This window comes from Cervus elaphus, chromosome 7, assembly GCF_910594005.1.
Source record: "Cervus elaphus chromosome 7, mCerEla1.1, whole genome shotgun sequence".
Lineage (NCBI taxonomy): Eukaryota > Metazoa > Chordata > Mammalia > Artiodactyla > Cervidae > Cervus > Cervus elaphus.
Window position 1 is genome coordinate 25,093,234 of NC_057821.1, and position 19,637 is coordinate 25,112,870.

The 19,637-nt window shown below is 47.9% G+C and overlaps 1 protein-coding gene across 2 annotated transcripts; it reads right to left on the bottom strand.

Annotated features, from left to right (window-relative positions):
* Window positions 1–1,641: 1,641 nt before the first annotated feature.
* Window positions 1,642–18,526, bottom strand: MCM3 (minichromosome maintenance complex component 3). 2 transcript variants are annotated; one of them, XM_043907714.1, is made up of 17 exons: window positions 18,279–18,526; window positions 16,867–16,979; window positions 16,261–16,469; window positions 15,660–15,790; window positions 12,643–12,881; window positions 11,853–11,961; window positions 11,013–11,166; window positions 10,527–10,658; window positions 9,712–9,920; window positions 7,693–7,867; window positions 7,230–7,356; window positions 6,196–6,346; window positions 5,435–5,575; window positions 4,453–4,556; window positions 3,935–4,020; window positions 3,476–3,545; window positions 1,642–2,380 (listed from the first exon to the last, which is right to left on the bottom strand). In XM_043907714.1, the coding sequence occupies exons 1-17, from the start codon at window positions 18,354–18,356 to the stop codon at window positions 2,182–2,184; spliced, it is 2,427 nt and encodes an 808-aa protein (XP_043763649.1). In that variant the 5' UTR covers window positions 18,357–18,526; the 3' UTR covers window positions 1,642–2,181. The 2 variants fall into 2 exon arrangements, with proteins under 2 accessions (XP_043763649.1, XP_043763650.1); XM_043907715.1 differs by lacking the exon at window positions 16,867–16,979 and having other exon boundaries at window positions 18,279–18,331.
* Window positions 18,527–19,637: the final 1,111 nt, after the last annotated feature.

Sequence of the window (19,637 nt, forward strand, 5' to 3'; positions counted from 1 at the left end):
TTTCCTCTCACACTGACATGTCCTTTATCTAGGAGGGTTCAGGAATAAGGTAACAATCTTTCAAGACATAACTGATTTCTCAAAGACCCCCAAACTACTTGACCTCTTTTAGATGGTACACATAAATGGAAACAAACTTCTCTTTTCGAAAGAAGTGCTTTTCCCCCCTAGTAAATTTGGGCCACCTCTGCCATCTCTGTGGCCACGGCAACGCCCTCAGAGGACACTGACCCACAGACCAGATCCCCTCTGCCCAGCAGCCTCCTTCAGGTCCTTGTAGCAGAAGAGGGGGTCTCTGGGCAAGAAGTGAGAATTATTTCCTTTAAATGCTCAGCAATGCTCTTCTGTTGCTGTAAGTTGGGAAACAACACACACATGTGGAGATTCACTGAGTGCCTGAGTCAGGTTATTTAATTTGGGTAACATCTAATTTGACAACTGATACTCTTCTACCTTCCATTCTTATGGCTAAATGTGGTATTACAGCTGGTGCCAGATCACCTTATCCACCTACTCTCCCACCCCGTGCCTGTTTCATCAGGCGTGAAGGAGAGAGGACTAAAGTCCCACTGGCAAAGCATTCGGGCTTCCAAGAAACGCTCCCCTGAGGAGACCTTAGCTCTTCTACAGCACCACATCAGAAGCTCCCACCTCGTCCTGACTCTCCTGGCCCGTCAGTTCCTTCAGCTCTCATGTGCATATATTTTGGTTTTCAGCTCTTCACTGACACATTAGACATGTATATCCCCAGCCTGGGGGCCTCCAGAGCATCGAGTCCTCTATCTGCACCCGGCACAGTCCGAGACTTGCTGCCGGTGTGCAGTTCTGTCCAAGTCCTCCTCTCGTATCACTGCTCAGTCCCTGGACTGTACTCTCTGGGGCTCTGCCAACAGAACTTGGTATTTCACATCTGTGAAAAAAACATGAAGATAAAACTGAACTCCCCACCACTGCTTCATGGCCTCAGGGTGACAGGCCCCCTCAGCAACAAGGGGAAGGAAGCAGCTCCCAGATCTCACAGCTGGGAACCCACACCACCTCTTCTCAGAGCAGACTCAAATCCATGCGACCCAGGCCTCCCGTTGACTCACAATTTTTTTTTTCTTTTTATTTAAATAACCTCAAAAGTTCCTCAGAAGCTACCAAAACCATACAGAGGATAGAAGTCTTGCCCTGGACCCTCCAAGACTTCTGTGCAAACAAACAAACCCCAAGGGCTGGACATCAGGTGTTAGGAGGTTTCACAAGGATCCTGTAAGGGGATCTCTTAATGGACAAGAATTCACCAATTTTGAGGGTCTGACATACTGGGTATTATTTTTGCATGAAGGGGCTTTGATTCCTGTTCAGAAAAGCCATGCAAAGGGTCAACTCTCCTAGATATGTTCACACACTGGCCTCCTGTGGCCACTAAGCTATCCTGAATTGGCAAGGTTTGGTTTGCAGTTTTAACAGATAAATGCTGATGTCCTTGGGGAAGAAATCAGCCCAGAGAAAGCTTAACCCCCAATGAGCACGGCAGCCTGCTGCCACCTATTGGTGATGCGGTGCAAACGCAGGCAGCCCATCCCACAGGGTGGAACTTTGGAGGAAAATACAATGAAATGAGTCCAAAAAAAATCACACAGTATTTAGGCCACATGGAGACTATAAAATATGAGTGTTTATTTAATGTCTTGGATGTTTGGGTCAAAACTCCATGAGTCTTAACTGGTGCTACCGCAAAGCAAGCTTTCTAGGCCTGAGGATTTGCCTCAGAGTTTCTCTATCAGCACAGAACCACCGGAGTCTGTTCTAGACCAAAGTGCTGGGGGGCAGAAGCAAACACAGAAAGGATGAATAGAAACCAGCTGTGACCCCCTAACATACTCAGAAGTTGTGCTGTCTACAGTGAAAAATGGTGTGGCTTGTTTGGGGCCGGCAGTGGGGATGGTCCAGTCTTGTGCAGTGAAGATGCATCGCCTTGGTCCCGTCCACCTTCTCTTGACCCCACGGCGGTTTTCCTGACCCGTCCTCAGGCTTCCCCCGAGTCCTGACTCTGCTTGTCACTCATCCTCCACTTCAGTTCAATTCAACACTGACATTCAAGGAATGAAGGCAAAGGCTGGGCTGGAGGGAGGGTGAAGAGGAAATTGGAAGGAACGTTCTTGGCTGGACCCCACAGTCGAAAGACGAGGGCCCTCAGATGAGGAAGACGATGCCCTCGGAGACCATGACCTGGTTGTCGTCCTGCATCCTGCTCAGCGCAGCCTGGATCTCCGCGGAGGAGAAGGGCTCTTCGTTGTCTCGGTTGACGGATTCTGTGAGGCGACTCATGCCAACTGATTGTGCGTGAGCTTCCCGGAACACCTCTAAGAGGGCCGCCTTGAAGGCCTTCAACCTGCCCAGGATGGGAGAGAGAGGGTGAAGGAGGAGGAAGCTGCCACAACGAGGCCGGAGCCCAAGAGCATCGGTGTACCCCACAGACTGCCCGATGGCTGCTCCGCGCCTGAGCTTCACCCTCAAAGCTAAGCGATTAGGTTACAGAGCTTCCTGCCCATAGAGAAATAACAGCATTTTAAAAACCAGAAGCCACTGAGGATATGGGAAACTGGCATCTGTACACTGCTGGCAGAAATGCAAACTGTGATGACATCTTTGGGAAGCAAGTTAGCCACATGTGTTATAATTCTGAGGTGCATCTCCTCTGACTCTGGGAATCCATTCCTAGAAACTAACCCCACAGGTCCATCCTCACCACTGCAGTGACATGTGTTAAGAATGTGTTTTACTGTAAACAGCAGTCTTAGGAAAGCCAGACATCCCTCATTAGAAAACACAAGAATGTACATGTTCATACTATGGAAAACCTGCAGTCATTGAAACGAGACCTCCAAGATTCAGAGAGTACTTTCAGATATAGTTGATTCGCTGTCCTGGGGGCTGGAGTTCCACTTGATCTTAATGTTTCTTCCTAAATACTTGATGATGTGTTTCAACTTTTTTCAGTGAAGACACTGTGTATGTTAAGGTTAGCCATGGAGTTCCTTTGATATCCAGTAAATATAAAGTTTTTAGATAAAACTGTTTCTGAATATCTACTGGTAAAAACTGATTATCTCAAAACAAATGACAACCATCCAGTGAGAAGAAAAAAATATACATATTTTTTAAGTATATACATAACCTACTGAGAAGACTCCAAGGTTACAGTGAGACACAAATTCTAGCCTTGCTTTAAGACTTCTCTTTCTAATGGCACAAGGATATCAGATTTTAAATTCTCAGAGAATTATTTATGATACAAATGGTAAAACCTAAACAACTGGGGATTCTAAGAATATATGAGCTCTTTACACAATTTTCATAACTTTTTTCAAGCTTGAAATTGCCATCAGAATACAAAACATTCTAGAAATCCTTGGGCCTCTAGTTTTGAGCTCTGTTGATAACAGCTTGTTTCCTACCTCCAGGGAAGAGGTCCTTCCCTACTCACCTGGATTCACTCAACTCCACCTTCTGGGACTCCTTGGTCTCCTGTGAGTCTGTCGCCTTTGGAGTGTGCACTTGAGGGGAAAAGGTTACAGAGAGCAGAAGACAACAAGGTGAAGCCACGTCCACGACCCCAGAGGCCCCTCTCCACCTGCTGAGCCTGCAACCCTGGGGCTCACGCGGGGCCAGCCAAAGCAGCTGCAACAAAGGCTCTGGTCAGGCAGGAGCCCCCCAGCCCACGGGATCTGGGACGCTCGCGCCAGGCTTGGCAAAGAGCATGGTGCACCGAGGAGGTAGACCAGAAGGCAAAGCTTATTTCCAAAGCTCCAAGTTTCCTGGATTCTTGGACACAGGGCCCCAAGCAGCGAGCTGAATGGGAACCCACAAGCAAATGCATAACACAGAGCATTAAAGAGCCAGGAGACCCAGACCACCTTTTTACCAGTGGGGGCTGCTCGCTCACCCTGAGGCATTTCCTCCTCCGTGTTGGTGAAGTCATAGGGGTCATAGGAGTCCCCTTCCTTGGCATCCGAGGGATGGGTCCTCCTCCTAAAATACCGACAGTCCAAATGGAATGCTGGGCCCAGGCCTGTACAAACCGCTGCCTTTTCTCAAAGAGACCAAAGGTCCCTGGACTAGAGCACAAGCAGGCCCTGCTTCCCAAGGCTCTCTCCCTGTCGCCCACCCTCAGAAATTCAGTCTCAGGCCTGAAATGATAACCCGGAGGAAAGACTTCTGAAATGTGAACCCAGCAGTCTCCCAGAGCTTCTCGAGCAAGAGAGAGGGCCAAATCCTCACACGGAGGACAAAAGAGGCTGTGACCCTGTCTGTCCGGGTCACCTCCACCCTCCAACCCTCTGCAGCATTGGTCTGGCCACCGCTTCCTGCAGCCTTGCCCTTCCCCCGACCCCCAACTCTACCGAACATCCTCCCCAGTCCCAACCAGAGTCTTTCATCTCCTTCCTCTGTGCCCCATCCAACCTCTTCGTCTTCTGCTCCTGGTCCTCCTGGCTCTTCTCCACTTCATCTTCAGTCTCTGATTCATCCTCACTTCGCTTCTTACGTTTCTTCTCCTTCTCGAGAACCTAGGACCAAGCCACGTGTGGGTGGGCGGGAGGGTCATGGATACTGGGGACCGAATGAAGAACAGCCCCCACCTGCCCGACCACCAGCAGCAGCAGTGACCCCCCTGGGTCTGATGCCCTGGCCTCTCACTCATCCCTGAGCCCAGGACGGGGGGCAGGGAGTCGGCTGTGATCCATCTTTAAAACTGCTAGGAGCCGTGTGCCACACCCTTCTCAGAGCATGCACTCTAGGAGTGTCCACTGAATACAGAAGTGAAAGAGAAAAAGTCTATCCCATATTGCTTAAGTGGAAAAACAAGCCATTTCTTTATAGATTAGGTATTTAAGACAACTCCCACGCAAGTAAAGAGATTGTCAAAAAAAAGCTCATCAGACCCACAGTTGAACACCCAAGGGCTACAATCCATCCGACTGGTGGGTGGGGAGGACAAGGTGGAGAAGGGAGTCGAGGCCTCCATGCCCACTGTGTAACAAGACAGACACACACTGTCACAGCAGCAGACGTGGGGGAACTTCCAGGAGGAGCAGCAGGTGTAAAGTACACCTGAAGAAGCTGCCAAGAGGAAGGCCGAGACTCTGGTAACACTTGCTTCTTCAAGAGGCAAAGAAGGAGCAGACAGAGGAGCCGTCAGCTGAGATGCTGCTCATCAATGAAACCAGAGTCTTTGAGGCCTCCAGGGGCTGACTTCAGTATTTTAAAGCCTTCCAGCTGATTCTCACATGCACCACGGCTGACAACCACTGGAGAGGGAGGGCACTGGAAAGGCCGCTGCTCTCTGCCAATGTTCCAGATGCCGGGGTCAGCCATGCCTGGCTGGGAGGCCCGAGCACAGACCACCCACTCAGAGGAGCTGCAGGCGCAGCGCCTGGACACTCACCTTCTTGAAGTAAGCGTACTGGACGAGCTCCACAGCCTCCTCTGCGTCCTGCAGGTCCACGGTCTTGCTCATGCGGGCCTTGGCGTGGGCCGTAGCCAAGCGAATCAGGGTTTCCAGGGTCCGGGCTGTCACTGGAGACGTCTGGGGGGAGAGAACAGGGGGGACCATCCTCCAGAAACCCGGCGGCGTGCCCGTCAAACCCACCTGCACAGGGAGGGAAGTCCAAGCCACCTAGCCAGAAAAACTACATAAAATTCCCAAAGAAAAGTAACCAGGGAAACATGATAGAGAGCGTTGAAGGAGAGGGGACGAGTTGAACAGGGAAGAAGACAACCAGGTGTCTCCCGGCTGGAGTGAGGACAGTGGGGAAGAACCTTCGCCACAGGGCCCGCCACAGGCCAGGACCCCGCTTTTATGTTCAGTGTCAGTCATTAATAACCTGGAGCAGCTTTAGAGATGAGGAAGAGGGGACTCAAGAGTTTCAAATACTTTGTCCAGAGTCACACCCACATGTCGGGGGGAAGGGGTTATGAGAGGGGTTATCTGACGACAATCTTTCTAAAGCTGGGAGAACCCACTGAGGCCCAGATGACGAGCAACCGGGTAACAGGAAGCCCTTCAGGCCAGAGAGGAAAAGGGAAGGAATCACGGCACTAAAATGACTCCCGTGCTCCTGCGGGCGCGGGCACTCCCTCCCCGGCCTCGTCCTGAGGGGCTCCGGCCCCCTCTCTCCGGGTCACTGTCCCCGAGGGCGGGCTCACCCTGGCGGTGTCCGAGCTCATGCTGTCCTGACTGCGCAAGCGTGAGTACTCCTCCGCGATGTAGGCGGCTGACTCCTGCGTCAGCGCCGGCTTGATGATTTTGGCCACGTGGATGTACTTCCGCATGAACGCCGCACTCACCATCTTCTCCCTGGACCCACACACACGGTGACTGTCAGTCCCCTGCCGCAGCCCGGGCACCTGCCTGGGGTCCTGGCCGTGCCCCTCCTCGGGGAAGTCAGGGTCACGTGACAGGGCACACATGGCCTGGAACCCAGTGCCAGAAACCCCTGTTATACAGGACGTGTCCAAAACCCTCTCATGGGTTTTATTTAATTCTACAGTATTACTTAGGTATTACTTGTGACATAGGTAGTTTAGGTGTTATCTGTCCTGCTTTATCAGTGGGAAAAATATGGCTCAGAGAATTTTAAGTGGACTCAAAATTCCTTTTCTGACTCCAAATTCTACATTCTTAAACCAGTGTGTTTCAAGATTACACAGTGTTTCCTACTGCACCATGGCCAAACAGAGGCATGCCATGGCTACCCACTCCAGTATTCTTGCCTGGAGAAGTTTATGGACAGAGCCTGCTGGGCCATGGACCACGGGGTCACAAGGAGTCGGACACAACTTAAGCAACTGAGCACACCTGTCAGGCTCTGGGCGCTTGAGCACAAGTCTCCTTTATCCAGATCTGCCTGCAGACTTTCCAGTGTTTGTGATCTACCAGCCCCTCCAACATGCACTCCAAGGGCCATGTGACTTGTGCAACGCTTCACTTACATGGGTAACAAGACACACCCACCACCGGTTAGGCGGGTCGTCAAAGCCTTCCATTTTAGGAAGAGACCAGAACCTAAGTTTGATCACCCACAAACATTCACAAGGCAAGTGACCATGAAAAATTCTGCCAATCCGGAAAAGAAAACAGATCCCCATGATGATGACTCCAAGCATGACCTTGGCTTGGGCAGCTCTAACGTGACACAGATCTCAGGTTCCCTCCAGGAGGAGGTGTGGAGAATGCTTACTTCTTCTTCTTGACCCCGTGCAGAAGGCTGTCATGCTTCTCGTAGATCTGGGTGTCCTGCTGGTCATCTGGGCTGAAGTTGGGATCATCCGTGGCCAGGATATCCACAGCGCTGCCTAGAGGCATAGCTGAGAAGCCCAAGTTGGGAGAATGGAGTAAGAAAGAGCTGAACCCAGAGAAAAATCGCTTCTTCTAAAGACAGGTGAGACTCACAAAGTAAGGATCCAGAAGGAAGCAGACACATGGGCCCCACAAATAAGGAAGCAGAACCACTTGGTCCACAGGAGATGCTCTGAGGTGCTCCCAGACCCCAAAATGGACAAGAGACACACTGTAGGAACCAGGGAGGCGAGGGCGCCTTCACATCACCCCAGATGCCGCCACACCCACCGCCCCGGGCTGGGCCTGGGCGCGGCCTGTGTCTGGGCGCCCCCCACATCAGTCCGTCTCTCCCCCCGCCTCACCGTCTCCATCCTGCTCTCCGGGTGCCCTGTAGCGGTGCATTCGGAGGACGTGGTCTGAGATCTCCCGGTCCTGCTCGGGATCCATCTGGTCCAGCATGATGAAGAGGAGGTCAAATCGGGACAGCAGCGAGTCCTGCAGCCCGATGTTCTCCATGGGGGTCTTGTACTGATCATACTGTAGCGGGGAACACGGAGAAAAGGAGCAGGGAGACAACGTCGATCACAAGAAAGAACAAGGAGGCCAGATCAGTCATGGGAGTGAGAACAGGCCAGACCCTCAGAATACAAACCAAACAAGCTGTGAAGAAGCATTTCAAAGCTACTAGGAAACGGAATTCATCTCCTCTGTGTGCAGCCCTTTCCTCATCTACGCTCTTTGAACAGAGCCCCAGCCTCCCAGCTCCAGTGCCTCTAACAGGCCGAGTGTGGGTCTCAGAGCCAGCCTCCTCCTTCTCAAGCTCTACTCTGTGCTCACTCCCAGGCAGATCAGCTCTGGAAGATGAGTCCCTCTTTCTACCTGTGATGAAGACAGATAAGCTGGCTAAGCCAGAAACACCTGAAACCTTGGGCCTCTTTACTCGGAAGGTACTGGGTAAAGTCTCAACAAAAATGGGTGATAATCTATAAGCCACAGTACCTTAAGGAGCCAAGGAGGTTTTCCTGGGATTCAAGAACGCCTATGCTCTTATCCTTCAACTCTAGGCCTACCAGCTGATGGCTCCCCACAGTCAGAGGCCTGAAAACCTCACAGGTAACATTAACGATTCTGATTGCATTCACATTTCAGGACCTGCCATTTTCTCCCTACATTTGCCAAATAAACCTTCAGAATGACATATCACATGTTACCATTAATCTAAATATCGTACGGTTCTCAACCCACACTAACCCATTAGAACCAACCTATGGAGCCTTCCTAAACCAGAGCCCCCAGGAGCTCCAATCCAGAGATTTGGATTCAGAGACTCTGGGCTAGGATTGAGCACCTGTATATTTAAATATGCCACCAAAACAGGTGTTTCCATGCACTGTGGGCTCTGTGTTGAAACCCTCTCTGTCATTTTCTAGTTTGTGACTTAAGTCTTTTGTGCTTTCATTTTCTCATCTGTAAAATGAAGATAATACCTCCCTCCCTCACACAGTTAGTGAATGAAAGAAGATAATAAATGTAAAGCGTCTGTAAATATTAGTTAACAGTATAACAATGGTACAGTCTTTAAAGGGGGCAAGTTGGTAATCTCTGCCATAAAAATGCATGTAACTGTTAATCCAGTAATCCTATTGCCAAGTATTCATCCCTGAATGTTTAACATAATGCACATTAAGGGGTATTCACTGCAGCTTCAGTCATAATAGCAGGCAGGAAAAGGAAAATACCAAATGTCTATCACGTGGAGACTGGCTAAATAAATCATAAGTCCATACAATGGAATAGACTGTTGATTTAAAAAAAAAAAACAAACCCCCCTAAACTAAGCAAACCCCAAGCTGCATAAATATAAAAGATTACACCTAAGCACATCATAGTCATACCAAGAAACAAAGACAAGAAAATTAATTCTTAACAAGGAGATAATATATTTACTGGCACATGCTAAAGTTTTGGTTTCCTGAAGCACTCAAGAGCTGTCAGTAGTTTTCTCTTGGGAAATGAATAGGAGAGAGAAGGCAGGCTATTAATCTCCTTATTATATCTCTCTGCTCTGTTCATAAACCCTTCCACCACCTGCGTACAGTACTCTCATTTCAATGTCAATATCAGCTACCTGGGTTGTGACGCTGCAGGTCACTTTGGTTTTCTTCCTTGTATTTTTAAAAATGTGCTTTAAGTAACTTTCCAGGGGATTCTGATGTGGATGAATGGGTGAGGAACCACTGTCCTAAACCAAGGGCAGTAACAAGATGACGAACTTACTGTAGTCTGTGGTCTGGGTCACCTGGAATAAACTCCACAGCCCAAATTACTCGGCAAAACCAAATGAAGGTGAGGACAACAGTTGAGTGCCTGACTCCACTCACCCTGCCGTAGACGGGGTTGGCAGCTGCCAAAACACTGCAGCGGGCGTTGAGGCGGGCGTGGATGCCGGCCTTGGCGATGGTGACTCGGCCCTGCTCCATCACCTCGTGAATGGCCGTGCGGTCCATGTCAGACATCTTGTCAAACTCATCGATGCAAACCACACCTCGGTCAGCCAGGACCATGGCCCCCGCCTCCAGACGGCGCTCACCTGGGAGGTGGGGAGGGAAACACACACACTACCATCCAGGTTGTGGGGGGACAGGGGGGAGATGTCAATCTACTTTCTAAGCATCTTGCACCATCACATGAGTGGGAGAGTGGAATGAAGAGGTGTCAGCTTCTAAGACTCGGAGCAGACCCTGGGGTCATCTGTTCAAGCTCCGATCTGGACAGTACTACTTGTCCCACTTTGATACCTAAGCAGCCAGCCTCCAACAGCCCTCCTTCACAGATTTCCTCTTTGAGCCTCACCTTCAAGCCATTTCCCAACTAGATCTCTGTTCTCTTTTCACTGGCCTTCAAAACCCTTCCTCTAATGTATAAAGTAGTAACAATCTTCATTTCTATCTCTCTTCAAATGTCAGAAGCTTTCTCCTTCAGAACTCTCTCTGACAACCTTCCAGGAGACATTCTTGTCACTAGACGGCCACCCAAACCATTTACATCATTTACTCACTGTTGCCAGGCCCCTCCAGCAGGCCTGCTCTAACCTCTCAAGTGTATCTTCCCAACACCAGCCAGGGCCCGGAGCAAGCTCAAACCATCTATGCGCACCTCACTGCCGGACCTCTGCTAAGGACCCTCCCACCCTCACCTGTTTCCTGGTCTGTGGTGACAGCGGCCGTGAGACCCACACCGGAGGAGCCCCGGCCGGTGGTGGGGATGGCCCGCGGTGCTGTGCAGAGCACATATCGCAGCAGCTGGGACTTGGCGACCGATGGGTCTCCTGCAACGGGACGGGGCCGCGGTGACTCTCGGAACCCCCCACCCCCACCCCCAGCGCCCCCAGCCGGTGCTGCTTTTCTAGCACAGATCTTGACACAACAAAAATATATAGTAACGGGTTGTTTGTGTAATTTTTTTTTCAATTTCCCTTTACCATTCCTGGAAGAATAGACATTAAAAATCAGAAAACCCAGAAATAATAAAGATATAACTTTAAAAATTCACTTTAGACTTCTGCCCTTTGAGGGAACTGAAACACAGCTAGGTACAGACACACACATTGACAGATGCCAGATTCCTGCAACCACACCCCACAGGGGAAGACCAGGCAGCTACACAAGTCCCCACACCGTACCTATGAGAAGGATATTGATGTCCCCACGGATGTGGCTGCCGTTCTCGAGGTCTCGCTCCACCCCTCCCAGCAGCAAGCAGAGGATCGCCTTCTTGACATAGTCGTGCCCGTGGATGCTGGGCGCCAGTGACCTGGCCAGCTGGTCAAAGATATCCTAGAGGAGGGACAACCACGGAGTAAAAAGCCTGAGGAAACGCCCTGGGGCTGGATGAACTGGCTTCATACTTCAGGCCACAGATGATGCTTGAAGAAATATTCTGTTTCTAATGGTAAAAGCTTCTTCTCTAAGACTTTCACACTGATCAGAGCATTATCAAAATAGACACAGAGAAAGCCTGGATTCCAACTCCTGCTTGGAGCTTTAATTTTTAAGGAAAACAAAAAGTGTTTCCAGGCCCAAAACATTTTGGGTTTAATAAGACTGTGTACTGTGCTTCAGCAGTAACCTTTGTCATACATCCACCTGTTCAGTTCTAAATATGGGCATTCTGTCTTTAAAGATAGAAATTTTTTAAAGAAAAATAAGAGAACTAAAACAAAAATAACATATTTCAAATTTAAATAGCAATCAATGTATCACTGATATATCCCATATAGACTTTGTACACTAATATTCTAACTCCTATTCTAATATTTATATTAGGTTCACTTAACAGGGAACACAACAGAAATATTAAAGAAAAACACCCTTTTGCTTACTGACTCAAAACTAGAAGCTGGCACCAAATACTTCAGAGAAAAAACCTTGACCTTCCTCCTGATCCAAGACAAAGATGGCCATGCCCAAATATGACCCTAACAAATTTATCCCCACCCTCAGATCCCCAGAGGATGCCAGACCTTGGAGCGGGTTTTACTGAACTTCTTGATCTTGGCTATGTCCTCAGCGGAGAAGGAAGGCTGAACATCCTTGCTCATCTGTTTCACGTTACAGGCAATCAAGACAGTCCTGGGACACAGAGGAAAGCATGAGGCTATTTTCAGTTGCTAACACCAAAACCTTCTTAGGCTCCTAACCTAGGATGGCAAATCAAGAAAGGAAGGAAGTAGAAGGGAGGAAGAGTACAAAGAGGGAGTAAGGAAGAAAAAAAGAAAAGAAAAGCTGTTCTGAATTCAACCACTGATTCTCTTCAGCTACACTAGTGGTAAAGAACCCGCCTGCTAATGCAAGAGACATAAGAGATGTGGGTTCAATCCCTGCGTTGGGAAGATCCCCCGGAGAAGGAAATGGCAACCCACTCCAGTATTCTTGCCTGAAGAATCCCATGAATGGACAAGCCTGGTGGGCTACAGTCCAAAGGGTCGCAAACAGTTGGACACGACTGAAGTGACCTGGCACGCATGACACAAATCTGCTCATGGCGCCTCACCTTGTCAATTTACCCCCTGCTGACCTACAGAAATGAGTGTCCTGGAGGGAGGTGGGAACACACGAGAAACCCCCAGCAAGCCAGGAGGCTATAACCATGAGACCAGTAATTTCCACTCTTAGCAAAAGACAGTTCATCTTGCAGGCAGGCAGTGTTCTGTCCATCTAATGGAACTCTCGACGATGGCAACCTGGAGAAAGATTGCCACCAGAATGCACTCTGCCAGCTGCGTTCCGGACACCTCAGGACGGACCATGTACCTGAAGGTGCCCGAGGTGTAGCCTCCCTTCTTTCCCGGAAGGCAGCGGTAGGTCCCCACCACCTGCACCCGGTCACCGGGCTTCACTCTGTCCACCAAGTCGTCATCCAGGATGACGTCCACGGAGCGGGGAAGCTGGCCGGCGGGAGCCTTCTCCGGCATTTCCTGGATGGTGATGGTCTGGTGGTCCTTGTAGACAGAAAGGCCGTATTCTGTCTCAAGGGGATTGTTTTCCTCATCCTGAAAAAGGCACACGGAGCAGCGGTCACCTCAGCCCTGTCTTAGAAACACCACACACTCGTTTTGTTATAGGAAACAAATATAATTCAGAGATACCCTCACAAGATTAGTATCTAGGAACATAATGCCCCAAGTGTCTTCTCCAGTTCTTCACAATCCTGTCCTAGTAACAAACCATCAAATGGAAGGGGTGATCTACAGCCAGAGGGACCACGGTTATATTAACACGTACATATAAGATACTCACTTCCTCTGTGCTAGGACTCGGTATTTCCACTCCTAGGTTAATACCGAACACAAATGTTCACCCAAAGCCACATACATTACAAGTACTACTTGTAATAGCCCAAAACTAGGAAAAATTCAAACGCCATCAACAAGATGGTTAAATAAGTGTGGTACATCCACATAAGTGAACACGACGCGGCAATGAGTGTATGGAGTGCACCTATACACATGGATGAATCTCAAAAACATACACTGAACAAAAGAAGCCTGACACAGACAAGCATTTAAACATAAAAACAGAGAAAACTACTCGTAACTGCTGTAGATGTCAGGATCTCGAGGGCAGAGCGGCCTCAGGAGGGACTTCTGAGCACTAGTAAGGTGCTGCTTCCTGATTTGGATGTTGATTTTATAGTATATTCATCTTGTGAAATTTCACTGAGCTGTACACGCAATGTAAACTTTTCTGTACATTGTGTGTGTGTGTGTCTGCTGTGCTCAGTCATGTCCGACTCTGCGACCCCCTGGACTGTAGACCACCAGACTCCTCTGTCCACGGGATTCTCCAGGCAAGAATACTGGAGTGCGTTGCCATTACCTTCTCTAGGGTTCTGTATATTAAACTTGAATAAAAAAAACATTTTGAAGTTTTACTTCCTTGCCATTTAAATTTTCTAAAAACACAACAGCTATCACTTACGGAGTGCCTACTATGTGCAAGGCACTGTGGTGTAACTTCATAAAATTATCTCGTAGGATCATCACCACAACTCAGTTCCCAAAGCAGGCCTTTTTCACATTTTACAAAAATAAGGAAACTGAAGCTGGGAGAGGTTAAAGAAGTTCCCCACGGTGATCGCCAAAGCCCATGCTCTTAAGAACCATGCTAGACGGTCGCCAGAACACCTGGTCTGGTATATTTCAGGTCCTGAGCTAAGAAGTTTGGCCACAGCAATCGGGAGAGTACCCCCTGAATAATTCCAGGAGAATAAATTCTAGAAAGTAGGGATCCTAATGAAAAAGAAAGCTGGGTGCCTCAGAAAATGCAAGTGGCCCGAGAGTAAAAAGACAGGGTCCTAGTCCTTGGGGCCATCAGTTACTGGAACATAAACAAGTCATTCCACCTCTCCGACCTTCACATTTCACCAGGAAACAGGCTAAATGGCTCTCAAGTACAACTCAGTTACAATTCTAAGAAACTAAACCTTGCTTGGAGAAGGCAATGGCAACCCACTCCAGTACTCTTGCCTGGAAAATCCCATGGACAGAGGAGCCTGGTAGGCTGCAGTCCATGGGGTCGTGAAGAGTCAGACACGACTGAGCGACTTCACTTTCACTTTTCATGCCTTAAAGAAGGAAATGGCAACCCACTCCAGTGTTCTTGCCTGGAGAATCCCAGGCACGAAGGAGCCTGGTAGGCTGCCGTCCATGGGGTTGCACAGAGTCGGACACGACTGAAGTGACTTAGCAGCAGCAAACCTTGCTTATATGTTGATTCCTCCACCAGGTGATAAAACTGAAGACAAGGACTGAGTCTTCTTTAGATCTGTGTTCTCCTCAGTGCCTGACAATCCTTCGGATACAGTTGCTCTAAATTAACATTAGATGGCAGGAACTTTTAAAAATTGCCAGTTTTCGTGAGATGCAAGTAAGATAATTTGGAACCAGGATATTAATGATTTCTCATCTTGACTTTTTTTTTTGTCAATTCGAACATAAAATGAATTTGACTGGAAAGGGAAACGGCTACTGGGAAGCAATTTGCTACTCTTACAGTTATCTGTACATTCCTTGTTTAATTGAAAAACTAGAAATGGAGGTAAAGAATTTAAGATAAGAGTACTGACTGGATAATTAGCATTGGCTTTTACCTTTTTGTTCTAACAGCAGAAAAATCATTTCTTTATATCCCCCTCCTTCACCTGTATCAATTTTGTTTTCTACTGTTAATTACATTGCATATTTATAGTTCTTTACTTACTGTTGTGCATGTACTGGCAATAAAAACATTACTTGGGAAAAAAAAATCTGATGGCAGGGACAGAATGAGTTCAGACATCAAATAATCAATATTAATCATCTTCTCTTGTCTCATTCAGTAAGAAGGCCTTACACCATCCTCAAGTCAAATGAATTTGAACACCAAGACTAAAATCACGTTCTACGCCAACGTTCTCTCAAACCCAGAGTAAAATATTTGCAAAGATTTCAGAGTAACATGACTGCATTAAGTATTTTTCCATATTACTCTAAGTAGATTATGAAATCATGATACTTTAACTTTGCTAAAAGATAAATGTACATTAGGTGACCTTTTTGCTTCCTTCAACTCTTCCCTAGTTTTCCAAATTTCCTAAGAGAATATTTTCCTTAAAAAAAATTGTGGCGTTTTCATATTAAACTATGGCTAGCAATCTTCTTTCAAATGAATCCTTACTTTTCACCCTAGTCACATTTAGAGGAAGACTTTACATATTACCTAATTACTTGCATTAAAAAACAACTTTGAACCCAACCTCTGAAGAGGTCCAACTAATTGATTCCCCTCACCTTGGTGGGATAGACAGAGCTGGAAGGAAAGGCCACCAGGGTGGTGAGATCAGAATAACGTCGCTCTATGGTCTTCTTGGTAGCAGGACAGTAGTGGACACTGCGGACGACTTTGGGACGAACTAGAGAGCCTAGGAATAGAAAGTCACCCAACTAAGCAGTGAGAAGGGGATCTGACCCAGGCAAGTCCATGATGACTCCAAATTATGTTCTTCCAACTAGTCAGGTTATCCCAATACTAGCTGTCGTTAATTCATTTTTATATTTACACATAGAATAATACCATATCCATGTAAAACCTTAAAGTACTGCTGATCCCGACCAAGCAGAAGGAGGAATTCAGGGTCAGAATGAGGAGACTGCCAAGAGCCAAGACTCCTCCATTCTCAGCAGATTCACCATTCCGCTGGCACAGGTGGTCACTCAAAGCTCCCCTAGTTACTGTGCAACACTTGAGTTCCTTCAAGTTTCACCCGGTAATTTCAGTGCTCTACCTTTTTGAAGCCATAAGCTCCCCAACTCTATTCCGCCTCTCCTGCCTTCCATACCCCCAAGTCTACCCTACCTCCCTTCCGCGGGTCTCCAACTGTAGCCCACTTACATTTAGTAACAATGCCCTCCACACAGACAACACAGCTCAGGAAGCAGGAGGTAAGGGTCCGAGGAGAGACGTGCTTGGAGCCGAAGCTGCCCTCCAAGCCTATGTAGAACTCCTCGTACTGCTTGGCATACGTAGCATCAATGGAGGCCACGAAATCCTTCAGGGCCCGCTGGAAGGCAACCAGCTCCTCAAAGGCATTGCTCAGGAGGCTGCAGAGAACCATCAGGCAGAGACAGCAGAACTCAAAAAACTTGACCCACAAAACAGAAGTGGACATTCTTACTTGATCAAAGCTTAGGAGTGAAAATCTAGATTCTACTTTCTCCTGCCATCCTACAAGGCCCAGTAAAATACATCAGAGCTGCAGGCCAATTTTAACTCAGTGATGGGGAAATGATACTCAGTTAAACATGGAAGGAGAGGAAAATGCCCACCACCTAGTTTGCGAAGAAGTAAAAAACATAGAAGCAGGTGAGGGTGACGTACTAAGGGCTTCCTGGTCAAATATATTTCATCCAGGTCCTCCCCTGGGAAGCTTGCTCCAACCTGGGGAAGAGAGAGGAGCCATTCTCACTCAGGACTAGGGATGTGCTCTTGGAAACTCACCGGTTAGCCCTCTTCTCGTTTTTCCTACGCAGGTCATTCACGTTGACAATCAACCGGTACTGGTTATCACTAATCAGCTCCCGAACTTTGCTCTGATAAATTCCCTGGTCTTCCTGCAAAATAACCACCACATGCTACAGCAGCTCACAAATTAAAACACTGGATGTTTTTAAAGAGAGGCAGCTCTCACAGCAAGATAAATATATCCATCCCTGCAGCAGACCTGAGCCCCCACTTCACCCACATTTTCACTCATTAGCTTCGGATTCCAAATACACCCTAAAAAGCCAGTGTATAAATTATAACAACTTCCTCAAGGTTATTATTCCTATTATCACCAACAGCTCTTCTGTATGCAGTCACTTCTCAACTTTTAATGGGGAATTAAAACAAGCTCATAAGAAGTCTAAAAAGACAAGTAAAAAACTTGTCAAAATGTAAATTAAAGGGACTTTTAATATATCAAAGTAACTAACTATAACTTAGTTGCAGTAATATATCTGCAACTTCTGTTGCAGAATCTTGTGTGAAAATAAAATATTTTACTTCCCTATTATCTGTATAATATAAAGAGTTCTCATATAAGGGACCTAGGAGTTGGGAGCCTTAGTTACATTTACAAACAGCACTATCAATCCTTCAAGATGCTTTACCAATATTCCATGGCTGTCAATCCTAAATTGCCTATAGTGAAAGTGAAGTCACTCAGTCGTGTCCCACTCTTTGGGACCCCATGGACTGTAGCCTACCAGGCTTCTCTGTCCATGAGATTTTCCAGGCAAGAGTACTGGAGTGGGTTACCATTTCCTTCTCCAGGGGATATTCCCGATCCAGGGATCGAACCCAGGCCTCCCGCATTGTAGGCAGACGCTTTTACCGTCTAAGCCACCAGGGAAGTCTATAAAATCCCCTTTATTTGCGTTACCAACCCTCTTTCTCCGCTTCCCATCAGGTATGGAAAAAGAATGAGGCCAAATTAGAAAGTCTTTTCCTCCGGGTAGGAAGTCAGTCATTAAAGCATGGGGACCCTATAACGGGGCGGGTCACTACCGATTTCCCGCGGTCCTGTCCCCACTCTCCCCCCAAATTAAGAGAGCAGGGAAAAGTGGGAACGATCTCTAAAAGGTCAACGTAGGCTTTACATTTGGTTTGCACTTGGAGAAAACCTGTTGACTTTTGCGAGACTTAGCCACCATTTGTACTCAAGAGAAAAATTACAGGATCGCTCTTAACCACTCCGTCGCCAGGAAAGCTACCAGATCGGGGTGGAAGGTCCCGAGCAGCCGCCCAGCTGCCGCAGCCTGGAGGCCCGCGGTCCCCTTGGCCCCTAGTGTCTCCGCGGCCTTCCTCAGCTCCTGCGCGGCCCCTGGGCTTCCGAGCGCCCTAATTTCGTGACTCGGCGCCTCTCTCACCTCGTCGTCCAGGAAGTCCAGGTAGTCTCTCTGCGCCTCTCGCAGCTCCACATCGTCCAGCACCACGGTCCCCGCCATGCTCGCCGCCCAGGGATTTCTGCGCTGAGGCCCTTTGGCTGACAAGCCCCGGCGCGAAAACGTCCCAACTTTTCCCGCCAAGAAAAGTAACCTCAAGGAGGGGGCGGGGTATCGTGGAGCGTATGTACATTCCGATTGGCTGATTTTCTTACGCTACAACAGCGAGCATCCAATCGAGAGCTGCTTCTTTTCCGGGTTTTCCTCGCGGCGTCTCGCGGTGGCGGGAAATGTTCCTTCCGGCGCCCTCCCCTCTCCGCCCTTACTGACGAGAAGGCGGACCAATTGGACGAGAGGATACTCGCGAAACCAGGTCCGGTCATTGCAGAGCCCGCGAGACCCCGGAGCTGCATTCTGGGAGTTGTAGTCGTCCCCCTTTTCCCTGTACTTTTACAAACGTTCGTGTTTTTTTCCCCCAAGTTGTTTCCTGACCTGCTGAAGAGTGAAGAAATTCAGCCCCGCTATTGGACTGAAAGTAGCTTAGACGTCAGAGAACAGAGGTTTAGAACGCAGGGCGATAAAAACATAAAGGCAAGTCGTTTAAAAAATATATTCAAATCAGTTGTGCATGGATATGTTTTTCAGTCAACCAGTCTCTGGTGGTATCCGGGGCGGGTGGTTGGGGGGAGTGAATTTCGAGAATCTGAGGGGAAAATAGAATAACATCTTTGGAGAAGTTCTGTAGTTCAGTGACTCGTTTGCTAACTGAATACCGGGGCCTGAAGTAGCTCATAAAAATATCAAGCCGCAGAGGAGGGAAAAATGAGATAAAAATGGTCGGGATGTTACCCACTCTCACCCCTACTTCCAGCTGCCCTCCGAGGTGGCCTTATATATGTTACACGAAATTGTGGACGTAATTACTATACCATCCTACTTGCAAGCGGGTAAGTTAAAGGCTTTCTCCCCTTATTAGAAGGTCACAAGTTCTTTTTTAAAAGCTTAGTTTATTGAAAGATAATTAGGAGAAACAAAGGTGTTTCAAGCCTCTTAAGTAATGAACAGGACTAGACATTTGGTAACCATATCTGAAATTTCGACAAATAATTATTAAATTATGTTTGAAAGTCTCTGGGACTCACTGTACACTTAAATATAATCCGCCCAAGCAAAATGTATATGCCATCTATTTGTATGTGTGTATTCTTAGTTTTTACAGAGTTTATAGTTAGCATATTTTTTGTGTCATCCTAGCGGGCAGATCCTTAGTCAGAGGAAAAAGGCTGTCGTCTGGCTAGCTGCTTTTGTTTATGAAGGGAAAAAAAGGAAGGAATTCTAGATGAG

What these genes read in the sequence shown, in the direction of transcription:
- MCM3 (XM_043907714.1), bottom strand. Translation starts at nt 18,356, where the DNA reads ATGGCGGGGACCGTGGTGCTGGACGATGTGGAGCTGCGAGAGGCGCAG. An exon ending in GCTCTGTCTATCCCACCAAG is followed by an intron (nt 12,882 to 15,659) that starts GTGAGGGGAATC and finishes TGCCTTTTTCAG; the next exon opens with GATGAGGAAAACAATCCCCT. An exon ending in CACCACAGACCAGGAAACAG is followed by an intron (nt 9,921 to 10,526) that starts GTGAGGGTGGGA and finishes CCCACCTCCCAG; the next exon opens with GTGAGCGCCGTCTGGAGGCG.